Source organism: Patagioenas fasciata, chromosome 2 (assembly GCF_037038585.1).
Source record: "Patagioenas fasciata isolate bPatFas1 chromosome 2, bPatFas1.hap1, whole genome shotgun sequence".
Taxonomy (NCBI): Eukaryota; Metazoa; Chordata; class Aves; order Columbiformes; family Columbidae; genus Patagioenas; species Patagioenas fasciata.
This window is the reverse complement of record NC_092521.1, coordinates 37,684,069-37,704,206: the sequence shown is the minus strand read 5'-3', so window position 1 is coordinate 37,704,206 and position 20,138 is coordinate 37,684,069. Positions and strand designations below refer to the sequence as shown.

The 20,138-nt window shown below is 43.3% G+C and overlaps 1 protein-coding gene and 5 non-coding genes across 6 annotated transcripts in view; 1 reads left to right on the top strand and 5 right to left on the bottom strand.

Annotated features, from left to right (window-relative positions):
- Nucleotides 1-589: 589 nt before the first annotated feature.
- Nucleotides 590-662, bottom strand: TRNAA-AGC (transfer RNA alanine (anticodon AGC)). Its single transcript has one exon. It is a non-coding gene; the product is annotated as a tRNA-Ala (tRNA).
- Nucleotides 663-2,152: 1,490 nt separating this feature from the next.
- Nucleotides 2,153-2,241, bottom strand: TRNAY-GUA (transfer RNA tyrosine (anticodon GUA)). Its single transcript is given in 2 exon segments — nt 2,153-2,188; nt 2,205-2,241. It is a non-coding gene; the product is annotated as a tRNA-Tyr (tRNA).
- A 9,295-nt stretch (nt 2,242-11,536) lies between these two features.
- DNAJC5B (DnaJ heat shock protein family (Hsp40) member C5 beta) overlaps nt 11,537-20,138 on the top strand; it is a 29,647-nt gene continuing 21,045 nt past the window's right edge. The window contains exons 1-2 of the mRNA XM_065832291.2: nt 11,537-11,915; nt 14,367-14,494. Coding sequence (XP_065688363.1) covers nt 14,388-14,494 — 107 coding nt within the window. The 5' untranslated portion in view covers nt 11,537-11,915; nt 14,367-14,387. The remainder of the gene's footprint in view (nt 11,916-14,366; nt 14,495-20,138) is intronic.
- On the bottom strand, nt 17,192-17,280 carry TRNAY-GUA (transfer RNA tyrosine (anticodon GUA)). The gene is given in 2 exon segments: nt 17,192-17,227; nt 17,244-17,280. It is a non-coding gene; the product is annotated as a tRNA-Tyr (tRNA).
- Nucleotides 19,208-19,296, bottom strand: TRNAY-GUA (transfer RNA tyrosine (anticodon GUA)). Its single transcript is given in 2 exon segments — nt 19,208-19,243; nt 19,260-19,296. It is a non-coding gene; the product is annotated as a tRNA-Tyr (tRNA).
- TRNAA-AGC (transfer RNA alanine (anticodon AGC)) lies at nt 20,001-20,073 on the bottom strand. Its single transcript has one exon. It is a non-coding gene; the product is annotated as a tRNA-Ala (tRNA).

Genomic DNA, 20,138 nt, shown 5'->3' with positions numbered 1-20,138 from the left:
AAACCAAATCCTTCAGACCAACAATCATAAAAACTCCACTGGAGCCTTGGACCTCCTCTTCTACAGCTGCAGTCTCCCCTAGGCCCCAAAAGAGCTTGCCCATGTCCTTCTGGATCTTTTTTTGATCCAATTTCACAGGGCCGTCTCTTTCCCTCTGGTCAGGCACCAGTCGAAAGGATAGCCTTTCTTCTTATCTGTAACCTTCAAGCTGGAAGTTTGTATGTAAGCCTTCTGATCCTCTCTTTCTCCTGGCTGAACATTCCCATTGTCCGCAGCCCATGTCCACATAAAAATCCCTCCATTCTGTGAGCTCTTTGTGGCCCTCCAATGAAGTTGCTCCATTCCATTGATGTCTTTCCTTCAGGGGGAGCTCAAAACTGGACATGTTACCCAAGATGACGTTTGATGTCTTTGCAGAAAAGGAGGGGGGAAACTAGATCCCCTGTTAATCTATCTGTGTTCGTTTTGGTGCAGTCCTGGATTTTATCCTGCTCTTTGCTGTCTGGGTGCAGCATGAGATCCCAAAGGCCCCAGAGGACACAGCTGCCAGCAAAGGACCCTGTGTCCAGGGAAGGGGAATGAAAAGCATTGGAGAATGCGGGCATCGATCCCGCTGCCTCTCACATGCTAAGCGAGCGCTCTACCACTTGAGCTAATTCCCCAACCCATGGCCTCTGCCACAGGTCCTCTCCCCTCCCAGGCACCCAGACCTGACTCAGGCTGCCCTGCACCCAAAGCCTGGGCCACCCATCTACCTCTGTCACAGAGGCACCTCAAAGTCAGTTTTAGCCAGACAACAAGTTCCTAAACAGTCTTTTTTCTAGCTGGAAAAGTGCAGCCAATAAGCTGACTACAAACATGATTTATACGATTAGTTAGCACTCTGACAACATAAAATACAGGTTCAGATATCAGTTGAGGAGACTATTGGGGTACAACAAAATAAGAATAATGAGGATCCACAGTATGCGTGCACACACTCACAAGAAACAAACCAGAGCTCTCTCACTCCAGGGTATCCACAAGAAATAATCACTCACTTGGCTTAGGCAAGGACTCATGCTTGCCTGGTTAGGCAAGGACTCATTCAAGGATATATCCAGTACATAACTACTCACCCAAACGAAGAGGTGAGGTGCTCTCAATCCTAGGAAGTCTCCTTAGATGGCATCCTAGTCTAAGGAGAGGGCTCCTGTTCACAGACTCACTGCTCTGAGAAGGCCACTCCAAAGGGGCCCTCAGTGGGAACCCCATTTTATAGTCTGGTCAGATCTGGTTGTGGGTATTACAACACAGTCCAGAAGTTTTACAGCTACTCTGGGCACCTTCTCTGCTAACGACCCTGTCAATTGACCAAGGGTCCCATCCCTCCTGCCTCACCAGCTGGTGGAGGTGAAGTCACCCTGTTCTGGGGTAGGGGAGGATGTGACTGTCTTGGTACCACCTTAGGTGTGTGTAGGGGGACAGGCACAGTGGGGCACAGAAGGTACTAAAGAGCCATCAACAGCCCCATTGAAGGCTCCAAGTCTCAGGGGGATGTGCAACTGCCACAGCCTCCCTCTCACACCCTCACCCACCCACTTGCTTTCCCCATGGAGATGACCCCTCACAAACCCCAGGGCTCAGAACCACCGTCCTCTGCCCAGGCTTCACCCAGAACTGCCTTGGCTGGTCATGTTCCCCAGCATGGGCAGAATGAGCTCCCACGGCCCCCAGAAGACATGGCCTGTGGTGAAGGACGTTGTGTCCAGGCAAGGGGAATGAAAAGCATTGGAGAATGCGGGCATCGATCCCACTGCCTCTCACATGCTAGGCGAGCGCTCTATCACTTGAGCTAATTCCCCAGCCCATGACCTCTGCCTCAGGTCCTCTCCCCTCCCAGGCACCCACTCCTGACCCAGGCTGCCCTGCACCCAAACCCTGGACCTCCCATCTGCATCCAGCTTCTCACCCATCTCCACTCACTCGCTTTCCCCAAACCCCAGGGCTCATGAGCACCCTCCCCTGCCCTGGTTTCACCCAAAACTGCCTTGGCTGGTCATGGCCCCCAGCACAGGCAAGAGCTGCAGGCTGGGCAGCCCTTGAGTGCAGCCAGCCGGGCAGGGCCAAAAGGCAGAGGTGCAGACAGGTGTGTCCCCAGGCAAAAGGGCACTCCTTCGAGCCGGAGTTGAACCAGCGACCTAAGGATGGCCGTGCAAGGGAGCCTACAGTCCTCCGCTCTACCAGCTGAGCTATCGAAGGAATCATAGGGCAGCATTGTACACCCTTTGATGCTCTATTGCACAGCCATATATTGCCCTATGAGTTTCCTTTCTTCAAAGGAATTTTGTGATTCTGTGGTTCAGAATTTCATTTTCAGCTCTGAGTGTTTTCCAGCTGGAAGGTCTTGCCACCTTAGGGAAAATCCCCTAAGAACCCTTGTGATAAATGGTTAACAATGGAACTAGTCATTTCCTGAAATGTTAGTCTGCTTATCTTTGGGGAAGTATTTCCCGTGGCTTTTTCTACACTTACTATGTGGAGAATAGCATTCATGTTTATGTTTTGGTTACTTTATTGGTGAAATATTTATTTCAGTTAAAGACTTTTTAGAAATTTTTACTTTCTCCCAGTAAGTGACATTCAGGAAAAAAAAAAAAATCAGAGACTTCTTTATTCTTTATCCATTAATCTGCAATTCCTGTACTCCTGGGACTGCATATTGCTTTGATTTTTTTTTATTTTTATCTCAACCACTGGACAGACATTTCTTTCTGGATCTATGGAGCAGGATTTTAAGATAATTACTCATCAGCACTTTAGAAAGAGTTTACCTTTCTCAGCCATCAATTTAGTGAGCATTTCTTAGAAAAGGTAGTAAATCCTATGTGAGGATTAATTAAGCTTTAAGAAGAAATAGGTACTGACTGCCATCTCCTATGCTGTGTACCCTCCCCACTGAGAACTAAGTCGGTCTGGAACCAGTTTGTGGGAATTTTGGAGAGGATAGTTGGGTGTTGGTGCAGGATGGAACTGAGGACTATGTTGGGGATTTTGGGAAACAGCTTGCTTAGACAAAGACTGCAGGAGGTACCTGTGGCAGAATGCAAACCCCCCTCTCTCCACGCCCCCCTCCTTCAGTATGGAGGGAGTAGGCACATCTCCCTCTCTCTGCTACTTGAGGCTAACAGCTTCTTTTGTTTGGCCCAGAGCACCCTGGCCAGGGCCATTAGGAGAAGGGAGTGCGGAGGCGCCAGTGAGCCGCTGGGCAACTATGACCAGTGTGGGGGATGTTTGGAGGCTTCAGGGGCGCCCCACACACGGTGTGGGGGTGCAGAGAAGCTTCTAGAATGCCTACAGTCAGGTCTGATCAGCCAGTATAAAAACGGGACTCTCTCATCGAGACTGGGCCCATTGTCGCCGGTCTCTCGGAGCACGAGGAAGATGCTGCTGCCGAGACCCCCCCTCCCCGGGATGGAGACCCCGCTTGCCTTGCCGCCACGTGTGTGAGTAAAACCCCTCACAGGATTGCGAGTATATAACTTTATTCCGTGCACATATGCACGTGTAACTTCCCGTGCTTAATACAAGCACATATAAAAATTATTTCCTCACACAACCGCGAGTGTATTTATATTCCGTGCACATTTGCACGCGTACTTTAAATTTATCCTCGCACAATCGCGAGTGTAACTTTATTTCCTCGCACAATTGCGAGTGTACTTTAAATTATTTCCTCGCACAATCGCGAGTGTATTTTCCTCCTGTGCTTCCACATAAGCACGTGTAGTATTCCGTGCACATTCGCACGTGTAAGTAAATTAACCCTCGCAGAATTGCGAGTGTATTATAAATTTACCCTCGCGGAATCGTGAGCGTACGCTTTACCTGTATCTCTTTAAGAATGGTCCCGCACCGTGTTCAGGCAAGTGTGTACTCCTCTGGGACTCGGGGGTGGTTCCGGCATTGTTTTGGGTGAAGCCACGTCCATGCGCTCTGTGGACCGCCTGTTGTACTAGTTGCTGCCCCTTAATAATTTTCCTCAACTGATACCCGAACCTATATTTAAGTCACTTTTGGAGTGCTAAAACCCTGTTTCTCACCGGTTTAATAAAAGTTGTTTTGGACCCTGTTGTCCCTTAAATTAGCCTCGGGGTGCCTCCGTGACAGTACCAAAGAGTGGTTTGAGAAAACTATGTGAAGGAGGAACAAGTGGAGAGAACTGTCAGGTGCTGGAGGAAGGTTATACCTGGTAGGGAGGACTGAAAGCTGTTGATTCCTAAGGAGCCAGTACTGAGAAGATGTGGATCTGCATTTTCGTAATCTGTTCCTGGTAAAATGAGCTCAAAAATAGGTCAAAGCACTCATTTATTATGTTCAAGCTAATCTTCCTGATTCTTAGCTGTAGCTGATTAGGCTGTGCTAAAGTGAATAACCCTGCTATCAAAACCATGGGTTTGTTAACTCACGATAAGAAGTGGTAGAATAATGTCTTAAAGTCCTACGGCTTTTTGCAAACAATTTACCAAGACACTGCCTAAATAAGGAATTAGGGGACTCTCTTACTTTGCTTTTCCTTGAAGTCCTAGATAACTCACCTATGAGTTGTAAAAGCTACATAAACCAGGGACTTCCTTTTCTTTGCTTTTCAGAAAGAAATTTAACTTAAAGCCAGAGAGATTATGATGATTTACCTCTTAGTTACTTGTGTCTTCCATAGCAATAAACCAAAACAACCTTGTTAGTTATGGCTACCTCCATGACCCACTTTAAATTAGGGAGTGTAGACAGAACTTTCTGCTAAACCACAGATGAAAATAAAATTCCCAGTGCTCCACTGTCTGTGTTGTTGAAAAAAATATACTGTTACTTAAAACTTCATTTTAAGCCTCTAATTTAATTTTTAGGGGGAAAAAGGGGTTTATATGCGTGCCACTTTGGTAATCCACCAAGTCTTTGATCATAATTTACTGGAATGAGGTAGGAAGTCACAGTTATGGATTGCTTCTCTGTGTCAAACTGACCACGTAAAGGCATAAGCAATTTGGATATGCAATTGAAATAAATAACTTACGCTTTTTCTATGGATAAACAATGTTTAATCCAATCTCTTAATTGTATTCTTTAAACATGTGTTCATTAGAGCATAAGCAAAACAGCGCTGGGTGCGCGGGGGATTCACTCCGCCCAACACACACACTCTTAACAGTAAGAAGTATGTTTAAATACAGTAAGGTATTACATATTCATAATGACCCCAGGAACGCCTATACATATTCATGACCTTTCCCGCTTTTTATTAAAATGAGTTTCATATAACCATCTACATATTCCCCTCCTTGACCCTCCCCTGTTGCGCCTGCGCAATGTCACTTGGTGAATTTGAGGAAGGGTCTTTAGGGGTCTTTGGATGAAGGCTCCTTCAGCTTCGTCACAGTGGACTTTTTACCTTTTGTTCATTATGAAGAACTGGCTGGAACCCAAGCTACCAAACCGACTGAAACCGGACTGGCGCCCCCTTTTTGCTCTAAATCTTGGCTATCTTGTCTCCTCAAGGTTGCAGCTGGTCCTGTAAAACTTCTTATCTCAGCATTTAATGAAGTCCTGCTTTTTTTAGCACAATTGGTTACATATAGCTCTAAAATAGATATTAATTATGTGGTTTAAATGTTAGCTTGTTAGTAGGCCCTTATAATATAGTTGCTTAACCCTTAAAATATTAGTTCCCTCTATCAATATAATTTCCTAAACAAGTTTCATAATTAATTTTTTTTTTATACATAGAACTTAACCACCTTTTTCCCTTTTTCAAGTTCAGAGTCCGTGCCTCATTTGGTTATACCTTTAAACAGTAAACATCTTAGCACGAATCACAACTGCATTTTTCACACAGCTGAATGTTCATTTAAAGTTCATGCTTCTTGAGTTTGCTACTTTTTTCAATACCGCAGTTGTTAAAAGATATTAAAAACTCTACATATATTTAAATTGAGATATGATATGTGAATAGTAACAGAAGGTCGCAATATGTTCATGGAATTCAAATATATGAATGTTCTCTTATGAATACTTACTTCTTGTATAGATAGAGTTGCAGATGGGTTACCAGATGGGATACCTTCCTTCTGATATAGTTCTATGTATTCAAAAATTGATGCAAAGCAATCATATTATTTAAATCAATTTTGTTATTACTTTTGGAGCAATAATGACAGTAGCTATTCTGTAACAGAAAAATGTGGCAAGAGGAATGTAATTTCTTGTTATAGAATTGTTGGGTTTCTCTGAGATCTAAAAAGGTTCACTCTGAAGAAAGGACCTTAAACCAATTCTCTCTTTAGGAGATTGTTTGAGTATCTAACATGTAGAACACAATACAGTTCAGGCAGGGAACTAGATGTCCACAAGCATGTGAAGCAGGACTGACTAAAAAGAAATGACAAGAACAGTTTGGGACATCACTGCCTCAGAAGTACTCTTCCCATGGTAACAAAAATCAGTCCTGTGCCTGAGCCAGAGGCCCAGCACATCTTGGCAGCAGCATCCTTTCCACTTGCTCAGTCTTTTGCCCTTTGATTAGCTTGCTCAGCTGGGTGTTATTAATGTTGGCATCACTATAGCACAATATTCAAAAACAGAACAAAAGAGAGAAAACGGTGTGCACTGCCACTGTGTACACCCTTTCTCAGTGTACCTGTTCTCTCGTCTCATCGCTCTACCATACTTTACTCATATCCTCATGCTTTACTCATTCTGAGTCTTCTCACAATCTCTGCAAATCTTTTTTTTTTTTTTTCTCTTCACATTCATTCATGTAAAGTCATCAGCCATCAAGAGCTCTTGTTGCAGTCTCCTCACCTGCCTTCTTTTCTCTTGTCACTTCTGGTCAGTCACCAATATAAATGCCAACATCCTTGTTAATGTACTTACCACCTTTTTGGCAGAACAAGGCACAGAAATCAGTCATAATAGTAATCACACTAGGGATGTTTTGGGGAAAGAAAACAGGGCCACCTATACCCAGTTGCCCAGGGCCGTGTCCAGATGGCTTTTGACTATCTCCAAGAATGTCAACTCCACAGCCTCTCTGGACAGCCTGTGCCAGGACTTGCTCACCCTCACATTGAAAAAGCGTTTCCTGATGTTCAGAGGGAACCTCCTATGTTTCAGTGTGTGCCTATTGCCTCTGGCCCTGGCACTGGGCAATGACCAAGAAGAGCCTGGCTCTGTCCTCTTTGCACTCTCCCTTCAGGTATTTATATATACTGACGAAAACCTCCTGAGCCTGCTCATCTCCAGGCTGAACAGTCCCAGCTCTCTAAGCCTTTTGTCATAGGGCAGATGTTCCAGTTCCTTCATTGTATTCATGGCCCTTCACTGGAGTGTCTCCAGTATGTCCCTGTCTCTCTTGTACAGAGGTGCTCTGATCTGGACACAGCACTTCAAGTGTGGCCTCACCACTGCTGAGTAGAGGGGAAGGATCACCTCCCTTAACCTGCTGGTTTACAAAAGTATGTCAGCAAGGTAATTTATTTCATTCCCTGAATTTCTCTGAGTAAAATTAGGGATCTTCTTCCTCTGTCACTACTGGAAGAAAGAGTCAGAAGCTGTAGGTTCTCCATGAAGGTCAGGAGTATTCTGTCTGACCTCTTGTACCTCCTTCATGCTTTGATGATGTCAATGTTAACACCGCCAGAAACAACAAACTAAGAATACCATTCCGCTTTTAGAAGTAGTCTTTCCTTGCCTTGGAAGCTAAAAGTTCACATCACTGTTGAGCAGTGATGCCAGTCCTTTCATGCATGTATGTGTACTTACCAGTCTTTCAGCTCCAGGCTCTTAGTTCCTGAACTTGTTGTGAGCCAGGAAAAGGAGGGAGCGGTGGGAGGAAGGACTGGAGTGACTCAGAGTTCTTCAACCCTTAGCTGTGGTTGTGTGTAACTGAACGTGTCTGTGGCAACCCTGGACCTTCTGCTCTGTCTGGGCCATGTTTCAAATTTGTATAGGCTGATATGCAACTTTACATTTCCAGACATGTTCTGATTTGTCTGTTTTGAAATGCAAGCAACATATAAAGTGTAAGTAAGACTTTTTAGATATAAGGTCCTTTGGGACTAGGACTGTCTTTTAGTTTTACATTGCCTGCCACAATGAGGTTGTGGTACACTATTAGGAATTATGATACATAAATAAAAATCAATGAAAAGAACCAATAGGTATTAAATTATAGGTTTAATTCTGCTAAATTATATAGCTTATCTAACAAAAGACTTATGACAATTCATTAGAGTCTTTTAAAGATTCATTACAATGTACTTAGGATATAGAATCCTCGAAGAAAAAAAAGGGAAAAAAAAGCACAAAAGATTTGCAGTGATTGTGTTCATTTCCTTCAAACAAAACAAGAGCACTTGTGAGAAAAGCAATATAGGTTACAGAGCAGTGTTAGCTCAACACACCAGAGGGAGCTGTATTCACACAGAACGGTTGCTCTAGGTATGTGACAAACCTGCAGAACTGTGATATTTTTATTGATAATAGGATGTATATAAGTATTAAAAAGTGTAAAGCATTAAAAAGTGTATGTTTTGTTCTGTTTTACAAGAGTGATAAAGTCATTTCAAGGACTGAGCTCATGAAAGATGCTTGAATAATCTGATTTATTGTGTTCATACAATGTAATAAATAGAATTAGCTGTACCTACTCTGTTGGCAATGTCCAGGAAAAGACATTTTGACTATGCTATTTTGACTTCTCATAACTATGAAAACCACTCACATTTTAGGTCTAAATGTGCCTTGCCTTGTCCCCATGCAAAGCTGAAATTTGAGGGCATGTTTGAAACTAAAGAACATACCTAAGAACAAGAGAAATGTTACAATCACATGCTTCACATTAAAAAGTATTCACTTAACAATTTTTTAATCGGCTGTCTCTATTGCTTCCCTTTTCATAGTGTTTTTATCTAATTGTGATTTATGCTTGTTGGGCTTTTTTTTGTTGTTTGTTTGGCTTTTTGTGTGTGTTTTGTTGTTGTTTGTTTGTGGGGTTTTTATGTATGTGGTTTGTTTGTTTTGTGTGGTCTTTTAAAATTAATTTGTAGATTCATAGAATAATTTTGGGTGGAAGAGACCCTCAAGATCATTGAGTCCGACCGTAACCTAACTCTAGAACTAAACCATGTCCCTAACAACCTCTTCTATGCATCTTTTAAACACATCCAGGGATGGTGACTCCACCACTTCCCTGGGCAGCCTGTTCTGATGCCTGACAACCCCTCCCATGAAGAATTTTTTCCTAATATCCAATCTGAACCCCCCCCAGCTCAATCTGAGGGCATTTCTTCTGGTCCTATCACTTGTTACTTCAGAGAAGAGACCAACACCCTCCATGCTACAACCTCCTTTCAGGTAGTTGTAGAGAGTGAGAAGGTCACCCCTCAGCCTCCTTTTCTCCAGGCTAAACAGCCTCAGTTCCCTCAGTTACTCTTCATCAGACTTGTGCCCCTCACCAGCTTTGTTGCCCTTTGAACGCTCTCCAGCACCTCGATGTCTTTCCTGTAGTGAGGTGCCCAAAACTGGACACAAGATTTGAGGCAGGGCCTCACCAGTGCTGGGTTCAGGGGGACAATCACTGCCCTGGTCCTGCTGGCCACACTTTCTGATACAAGCCAAGATGCTGTTGGCCTTCTTGGCCACCTAGACACACTGCTGGCTCATGTTCTGTTGATCATCACCCCCAGATCCCTCTCTGCCAGGCAACTTTCCAACCAATGATAAGACAAGTAGCAGTGGGTGCAAACTGGAGCACAGGAGGTTCCATTTAAATATGAGAAGAAAATTCTTCACGGTGAGGGTGACAGAGCACTGGAACAGGCTTCCCAGGGAGGTTGTGGGGTCTCCTTCTCTGGAGACATTCAAAACCCACCTGGACGCCTTCCTGTGTAGCCTCATCTACGTGTTCCAGCTCCAGCACAGGGACTGGACTACATGATCTTTTGAGGTCCCTTCCAATCCCTAACATTCTGTGATTATGTGTTTCTTGAAGCCTGTAGCGCTGCCTGGGATTGTTGTGACCCAAGTGCAGGACCTGGCATTTGGCCTTGTTGAAACTCATACAATTGGCCTCAGCCCATCGATCCCACCTGCTCCAGTCTTGCAGTCGAATCCAAGCACAAACTCACTGACTCTTGCCAAAGCAGACTTTACTGGGTTATGGGGCTCCATGAATCCATTTGCAGGACTTTAATCTGCATAAAACTGTACTGGTTGTTTGTGGCAAGATTTAGGTAGTGGGGTGCTGTAGAGAGGCCCCCGTGCAAGGAGGTCAGGGGCTGGATACAGCTGGCTCTACAGCAGACCCACTGCAGGACTCAGAGAAGGTCATCAGCCAAGCTGATGGCACCTCTGGGAAAACATATTTAAGAAAGAGCAAAACAGTGAGGGTGAGGGAAAAGTGTGAGAAACGGTCCTGCAGTCACCAAAGTCAGTGAAGAAGGATGAGGAGATGCTCCAGGTGCCCAAACAGATTCCCCAGCAGCCTGTGGAGACAACCACTGTGGAGCGGGTATTTTTCTGCAAACCAGATATCCACACTACAGCCCATCCACCCCATGCCAGAGAACATGGATATAGTTCCTGAAGCAACTGTGATTCATGGAAAGGAGCCCATGCAGGAACAGGTTCTCCTGATGAGGAAACATGGCCAATGGAGAACTCACACTGGAGCAGTTCATGAAGTACAGCAGCCTCTGGGAAGGACCCAGGCTGGAGCAGGAGAAAAGTGTAAGGAGGAAGGAGCAGCAGAGAGGAACTGTTATGAATTCACCACAACCCACGTTCCCTGTCTGCTGGTTGAGGAGTTGGGAATGAAGGAGTGAAGTTGAGCCTGGAAACAGGCTGGTGAGGGGAAGGCATTGTTTTAATTTTTGTTTTTGTTTCTTACCATAAAAATCTATTTTTATTGGTAACAAATTAAATACATTTTCACCAAGCTGAGTTTGTTTTGCCCATGATGGTAACTGGTAAGTGATCTCCCTATCTTTGTCTTGATCCGTTGGCTTTTCATCTTATTTTCTCCTCCTGTTCTGTTGTGGAAAGGGAGTGAGAGAGCAGGTGGGTGGGGGTCTGGCAGCTGACCAAGGTCAACCCTCTGCAAAACCAGATAGTTTGGAATTGGGTGATCTGGGAAACAAGCTTATTGAGTTCAAAGGATGACATACTAAGAGCAATTGGTTTTTTTGGTTTTTTTAAGTCTCTAGTATTTACAGTCTTCTCTATTCCAAATGGAAAGGAATGGTTCTCGAGACTGTGTCATGATATAGGTTAGAGGAGAAGCTCCATCGGAGTAGGAGAAAACACAGAAAACACTTTGCATCTTCTGTTTTGATATAAAAATTTACAAGAACTCAGGATGGCTTCTTCAGTTAATCATGTTCTAGAAGAGACTATGTAGTGAACCTGAGCCATGGCTGGTCTCAAAGAAGTGAAGTTTTGAGCAAGACTGTTGCACCTTTAAACAAATTAAATACATTTGCATGGGAAAAAAAAAAAAGACAAACTCAAGATCCTATCAAAAGTAGAGCACAGAAGAGCAACTAACTACGTGGATGTCCTATATTTTTTGGTGTCATTAACTCTCGGATATATCAGCCTTTAGGTTCATAAATGTTTTATTCGTTCTTTCATAGGTCTTCCTGAGAGATAACCAATTGGATACTGGACAAACAAACAAAAAGAGTAATCAGACTCCACTGACCTGTTTAACCTTGATTGTGAAGGATGAAAAACAGCAGCCGCTCTCCATGGAACAGGGCTTCTTGTGGCACCTGCTTGTTTTCTTTTGGATTATATTGGCATAAAAACATCAAGATAGCAAATTTACAATGTTGTGAGTTTACACATGCCAGACTGTGTTCCATCACTTTTTGAAGCAGGTAGGTTATTTGAATCACCTTACCTTATTTTTCAGCACAAATCCAAATGAATTATGGGTATGGTAGAAAAAGGCATATTATTACAGCTTAATTACAGTTAATGCTGGGTAGCATAACGTTCGTGCAGAAAAGGTTGAAGTTAACCAGGGTCCTGTTATCTTAGGAGATGTGCAATTGTTACCAGGATTTGGATTGTCTTTTAGTATATTCTATTGTCATTCAAGGAAGAAAACAGTATTTTCTTTGTTCTGCTGGAACAAAATACATAGCTTGAAAAGAGGATTCTAATGTAATTTCAGCCATCAGGAACAGATTTAGTATGAAAATTGTCCTTAATAAAGAGAGTGTAACTTTTTCTACAAAGGTGTCAACTCATATTTTTAGTATTTTATAGGAGTGTTTTAAATAAGCAAGAAATAACTTAGAGTAGCTAGACCTTCAAGGTGATTAAGCGCCTAAAGCCTGAGCAGGCTAGTGAGTTTAAATTTCCATAGCTGACTGGGTGATTAAAATTATTTTATGAGAAAGTACAAATTAAACAACTTTTTAGTTCTTCATAATAAAATCCATCATAACTTTTCAGGGTTGCCATGTAGCTAATCAGCTTTATGTGGCAGAATTTTAAAATAATAGTGTATATCTTTGACTTCACATGGTTGCCCACCATTATCTTGTATATTAACAGGCTTGATGTTCCTTGCATGATTCCAGTGTGGTCAGGATAGATCACAGGATTATCTTAAATATTGTCTGCACATGCCATTATTAACAAATAGGGTTGTAACTACTGCAGGTGGCAAAGCAATACCTATAGGCATGTATATAATTTCATTCTTAATTGTTAATTTAAAAATGAAAGTTCTGTCCATTTAGTTGATGGCTTGTGTGTAATGCTTAAAAGTAGAAAGGGATTTTTTTTTTTTAGCAGATCAGAAGACCCTAAATTGTGTGTTAGCTTATTAGAAAAATATGAATAAATTTAGGTCTTTTTTATGTGGTAGAATCACTCAGTTATTATATTTCTGTGTGTACTTACATGGTATTTGACTTTCTGTTTGGTACTGAACAAAGCTAAAGAGCTCAAAAGTGTTACATGGCTAGTTCTGAACCAAAATGTGGCCTAGTGAATAATATATGAATAATGGCCAGATAGTGTTTCTAGCTCAGCAACGAGAAGGGTGAATTAGCAGAGTGGGTCATCTTACTTAAAAAAACGTTCTCAGAAATTTTTCTTATGGCTGAGATTCCAACTCACTTTTAGGCTTTTCCTGTGATCACCTCTCAACATTTGGAGGAGGGTGCAACATACAAAGAAATAAAGAAGTTGTGGTGAGAGTTTTGTTGTGGCAAGTCCGCCATCAAAGATCTGCAGCTTTCTCTTATGAATGATCGGTATCTATACCTGGTCATTTAAATGATGATTTATATGAGTTTCTTCATGCCATGTTTGGTTCTTCAAATCCAAAAGAATGAACTATGAACTGTAAGGAAGTAGCAAAGCCACTCGGTGGAGAGTCACTTATTTGTCTGCTTTGCCTCTATGATGAAAGAAGGAATAAAAGATAAATCTGAAGTGGATTAAATCTGTCAGCCCGTTCTTAGCCTTTATTTGCACTATACTGTAAGGGCACCTTGTTAAATTTATCACAAGCTCATGAATTCAACCCAAAGTCTTGTATCTCATAGAAGATAGGACCCTGAATGACGTCAGTATTTCCCATGCATAAGTTTGCAATAAAAGCTTGCTCCTATAATACTGAGGTCAATTCTTAATATCTAGTCCCGTTGCCTAGGTCCAGATTCATCCTATCTGCACGTGTGTTGGAAATGCGGACATCCTGAGCACACTGTAGAGATAATAAGGAGAAAGTGCTTGGTCAGTTTCCTCTGAGTAGGTATCTCTGTCTGTTGACAATATAAGGAGCCTAAGCTTCAAAATTAATCACTCAACTTAGGCACCTAAAATTGGTTAGGCTGAATCTGTGCCCTTGTATTGAGAAAGCAAAAATTCACTGCTATATTGCATTAGAATATTCCCCACTTCAAGAAGATGATAGCCTTAACAAATAGTGGAATTATTCTTCTAAGACTTAAGAAAGATAGGTGTAAACACACAGAAATAAAACCAAGTGGAAGTACTATGTGCAGGCACTAATGCTGTGGGAAATTTAGCCATTAATTTCAGTGAGAGCAACATCAAGCCTTTAATATAAACAGTGATATCTAAGACAAGAACTTCTGTTCTTTGTTTTTTGTATTTCCATTTTCTCAAGTAATTTTAAAATGTCTTAAGGGGTGGAGGATCGTTTAGAGAAGATTTTACTCTAGTTTTGATTTAATGTACTTTTAACCTTTTACTGCCTGATAAAAATCTATTAAAATGAACAATAAGAGATATTTATCATATATACTTTCAGTCCTGCTATTTTAAATTCTGTTCTACATTAACAGCTTTGGAAATGCAGTGCTAACATGGCTGAACAAAGGCAACGTGCTTTGTCAACCTCGGGGGAAGCATTATATGAAATCCTGGCCCTGGAGAAGGGAGCAACACATGATGAGATTAAGAAGTCCTACAGGTATGTAAAATGTGCTTTGCAACATGCCCACAAAATGCCTGTGTGTCTAACAGTATTTTGGTGGTAAAACCTTTTGAGTTACCTGCACTGTAGACACTCGTTGTTACTTTTTTTCACTGTGAGCCTGAAAAGAAACAGAGATGATACAAAGTAAATCTATTCATTTGATCCCGCAGGCAATCTGCATGCTTCCTCTAGAATGTTTTAATGTAGCTAAATGAGAGGTCAGACTGTTAGGATAAAATAACCCAGACCATGCTTGCAAAGTGCGGCCTTTGGGTACTGCACACAGTTCTTGTGTTACCATGTTTTCCTGAGGTGTGTTGAAGAGTAAAACCAATGCAGAGAAGTTCTATAATAACAATTCAAGAACTAGAGTAAGAGACATAAGGCATTTGATCAGTTTATCTTGAGATAAACAAGAAACCAAATAGATTATTTTCTTATAATGTGCAATATCTTTGAAGGAGAAAAAATGCTAGGTGTGATAAGGTTCTTCACTTTATGAGGGCAGGCATAACCAAAAGCAGTGCTTGGAATCTAAAAGCAGTCTGAGCTGAAAAAGAGGTACCTGGTTCTCACAGGGAGCACAACCAACCATCAAAACACACCGGCACAGGAAACAGTAGGTTCTCTATTGAAAATGAAGAGAGGATTTTAAGATAAGTTTTGCTCAAACAAAAGTTATCAAACTGGTGAAAAGTATTTTATTATTGAAATGTAACAAGACCCAGAAATAAGACTAGAAGATTTTATGGGTCATTTTACTCTTAAATCTGTTCTGCTGCTATTAAAAAAGAGAGAAATTTAAATGTCATGAGTGAAGTAGATGTTCTTGACATTCAAATAAGTCAGGCATGCACTTGCAGCTTTAATAAATATAGTAAAGCTTTTATTACAGCATCTTTTTGGGTGTTGTTGGTTGCAATGTATTACCAGTCAAACTTTAACCCAGCTTGCTATTCCTCTCAAATGCAAGAATATATTTGAACTAAAAAAGAAGTTATGAAAGAAATCTACTTGCATCATTGTTTAGTCTGAACTTTGTTGACACTCTGTCCTCTGTGTTTTTGAACAAGTTGTATCTCTCCTGCTTTCTGTTCCTAAAGGCGTATATTCAGGGGAGGTGGGAGAAGTAGTGAAGGTTCAAACTCTTCACACAATAGAAGGAAAACTATTGACATCTCCTGATTCTGTTGACTTGCATAATAATACCACTGGGGGATAAACTTACTACAGTATCAAATTCACTCATGACTTGCACCTTCTGTGTCCCTGTAGTATAGCTTGGCTGCAGAAACCATCTTCTATATCAAACCTCATGTTTTCCTGTTGCTTTTACATTTAAAATTATGAAAAGGAGGCTTTCTTTAATCCCCAAAAGAGTGAGCTGTCATGGAAGAATGTAGAATAGAATTAAGTATATTTAATGCTGAACATGAAGAAGGATGATTTACACAGTGATCTATGGTAAAACTGACAGTGGTGCTTTATCCATCTTTATTAGTAATTATAGCAAAAAAAAGGCTGCTTCTGACTAAAGTGGAACTGTCAGAGGGATTCACTTTTAATGGAGTAGCTGTAAATATTTGCAAGGTAAAATGATGAGTCAGTCTCATAGATTTCTTTTAATTATCTTTTAATTTATGCTAATCCAAAAATCTGCTGCTGAACTGGTATTCTTTAGTACAAGGTATAAAACCAGCAATACCTGATTCTGAGTTCTCTGCCATTATTAATTAAGTCAGTATTAATCATACTACCACAGCCGAGGGCAAAATTTACTTTTTAATAAACATGACAGAGGTACCTCTCTGTGCTTTTATTTCAAGCTTGGCACAGCCTAATTTATCAAGGACTAAAGCTAACAGGCTTCTAATCAGCCGAATTCAAAGAAGATCTGTTTATGTTCAATACCCTACAAAAACAATCTTTAGAAAAATTTTGGCATCATAGCATAAACTGAACTTTGTGTTCTTCTTTCCACTCTGACAGTGAAGAAAATGCAGAAATATACCACACTTCTTATATTTTCTTTAGAGTTTGAGAAGCTCCAGTTTGATAAGCTTACTTAGAAAAAAAAGAATTACATCAACACCTCTGTGAGAGTACACATTAATGACTTCAAATTCTTTTAGAAAATGTGTGCAGTTCACTGAATGCCTTTTAATGACTGCCAAATAAAGAGGGATGAAGTCTTATCTATGGTTATGCCAATACCTGATATAGCCCTGAATATTCTCCCTTGCTGGACCAGTGATGAACTTGGAACCCTGGCAAAGGACATTGTGTCCAGGCAAGGTGAATGAAAAGCATTGGAGAATGCGGGCATCGATCCCACTGCCTCTCACATGCTAAGCAAGCGCTCTACCACTTGAGCTAATTCCCCAGCCCATGGCAACTGCCTCAGGTCCTCTCCCCTCCCAGGCACCCACTCCTGACCCAGGCTGCCCTGCACCCAAACCCTGGACCTCCCATCTGCATCCAACTTCTCACCCATCTCCACTCACTCGCTTTTCCCAAACCCCAGGGCTCATGAGCACCATCCCCTGCCCAGGTTTCACCCAAAACTGCCTTGGCTGGTCATGGTCCCAAGCATGGGCAAGAGCTGCAGGCTGGGCAGCCCTTGAGTGGAGCCAGCTGGGCAGGGCCAAAAGGCAGAGGTGCAGGCAGGTGTGTCCCCAGGCAAAAGGGCACTCCTTCGAGCCGGAGTTGAACCAGCGACCTAAGGATGGCCGTGCAAGGGAGCCTACAGTCCTCCGCTCTACCAGCTGAGCTATCAAAGGAATCATGGAGCTCTTGCCCAGCACCTCGCCCATCACACCCTCATCCAATGCTTTTCTCTGTGCAGTACAGCATGATGCCTCTACTCCAACATCTTGCTTCCCACAGCCTTCACTCCAACATCTCAGCACCTTGCTCAAAACCTTAGCCCACTGAATCTTGCTCTCATGGAGGCACCCCAAAAATCAATTTTAGAAGGACAACGAGTTCCAAAACAGACTTTCTTCTAGCCAGAAAAGTGTAGGCAATAAAGCAACTAGAAACAGGGTTTATACAATTAGTCAGCACTCTGACAACATAAAATACAGGTTCAGATATCAGTTGAGGAGATTATTGGGGTACAACAACGTAAGAATAATGAGGATCCACAGCGTGCATGCATACACTCACAAGAAACAAAACCAGAGGCCTTTCGCTCCATGGTACTCACAAGAAATAATCACTCACCTGGGTTAGACAAGGACTCATTCAAGAATACATCCAGTAAATTACCACTCACCCAAACGAGGAAGTGAAGCGCTCTCAATTCTGGGAAGTCTCCTTAGACAGCGTCCCAGTCTAAGGAGAGGACTCCAGTTCACACACCCGCTGCTCCAAGAAGACCACTCCAAAGGGAGTCTTTGGTGAGAGCCCTGTTTTATACCTTGGTCAGATCTGACTGTGGGTATTACAACACAGTCTGCAACTTTTGCACCTACTCTGGACACCTCCTTTGTTAACGACCCTGTCAATTGACCAAGGTTCCCATCCCTCCTGCCTCACCAGCTGGTGGAGGTGAAGTCACCCTGTCCTGGAGTAGGGGAGGATGTGACTGTCAACACCTTGGTACCACCCTAGGTGTGTAGAGGAGACAGACAGAGTGGGGCACAGAAGGTACTAAAGAGCCATCAACAGCCCCATTGAAGGCTCCAAGTCTCAGGGGGAAGTGCATCTGCCACATATGCAGACTAACAACCAGAAAAACTCCACTAGCTCCTTGGACCTCCTTTTCTGCAGCTGCAGTCTCCCCTAGGCCCAAAAAGAGCTCACCCATATCCTGCTGACACTTTTCCTGAGCCAATTTCACTGGACTGTCTTTTGGCTTCTAGTCAAGCACCAGACGAATGTACAGACTTTCCTGTACTCTGTATCCTACTCCAATGAGCTGGAAGGTCATGCATAGGAATTCTGGTCCTCTCTTTCTCCCAGCTGAACAACCTGAGAGTCCTCAGCCCATCCTCACAAAGAAATCACTAAATTCCCTTTGTTTCTTGCTGGCCCTCCATTGAAGTTGCTCCATTTCATTAATGTCTTCCCTGTACAGCCCAGCTCAAAACTGAACACAGAATTTGAGATGACATTTACTGTCTGTTGAGCAAAGATGGAGAAAATTAATACCTATGTTATAGTCCCCATGCCGCCTTTGATAGAGCTTTGAAAGTCACTCTCCTCTGTAAAGCCCAGGAACACCATGGTCTCCCCACAGCTCCCAGAGGACAGAGTGCCCCCCTGGCAAAGTGCCCTGTGTCCAGGCAAGGTGAATGAAAAGCGTTGGAGAATGCAGGCATCGATCCCGCTGCCTCTCACATGCTAAGCGAGCGCTCTACCACTTGAGCTAATTCCCCAGCCCACAGCATCTGCCTCAGGTCCTCTCCCCTCCTAGGCACCCACTCCTGACTCAGGCTGCCCTGCACACAAACCCTGGGCCTCCCATCCACCTCCTTCTCACACACCCACACACACACTCCCTTTCTCCATGGAGGTGACCCCTCCCTAACCGCAGGGCTCAGGAGCACCATGCCCAGCCCAGGCTTCACCCAAAACTGCCTCGGCTGGTCATGGTCCCCAGCACGGGCAAGAGCTGCAGGCTGGGCAGCCCTTGAGTGGAGCCAGCCGGGCAGGGCCAAAAGGCAGAGGTGCAGGCAGGTGTGTCCCCAGGCAAAAGGGCACTCCTTCGAGCCGGAGTTGAACCAGCGACCTAAGGATGGCCGTGCAAGGGAGCCTACAGTCCTCCGCTCTACCAGCTGAGCTATCGAAGGAATCATGGGGCTCTGCCCAACACCTCGCCCATCACACCCTCATCCAATGCTTCTCCATGCACAGCACAGCATGACGCCTCTAATGCAACATCCTGCTTCCAACAACCTTCGCTTTAACATCACGTGACCTTGATCAACCCTTCAGCACACAGAATCATACAGACCAACAATCTACATCTGGACCCTTCTCAGACCCCAAAATATCAAACCCATACCCCACCAAAAATTAACCTTGATCCAGGATTGTGGGACTGTCTTTTACCCTCTGGTCAAGCGCCAAATTGACAGCCTTTCCTCTACTCCATAGCCTACTCCTACAAGCTGGAAGGTCATGCATAAGCCTTCTGATCCCCTCTTTCTCCTGGCTGAACATTCCCAGAGCCCTCATCCCATCCTCAAATAGTAATCCCTTCATCCTCTTTGCTTCTCTGTTGCTCTCCACTGAAGTTGCTTCATTTCATTGACATCTTCCCCGGACTGGCCAGCTCAAACCTGGACACAGTATTGGGATAACGTTTACCATTTGTGAGCAAAGACGTAGAAAATCAATTTCTCTGTTTAACTGACCTTCCTGCTCTTGATGGAGCCCTGCAACTCATCCTTCTCTGTAAAGTCTGGGCACACCGTGATCTCCCCACAACTCCCAGAAGACACAGAGCCTTTGGCAAAGTGTGCCATGTCCTGGGAAGGTGAATGAAAAGCGTTGGAGAATGCGGGCATCGATCCCGCTGCCTCTCACATGCTAAGCGAGCGCTCTACCACTTGAGCTAATTCCCCAGCCCATGGCCTCTGCCACAGGTCCTCTCCCCTCCCAGGCACCCACTCCTGACCCAGGCTGCCCT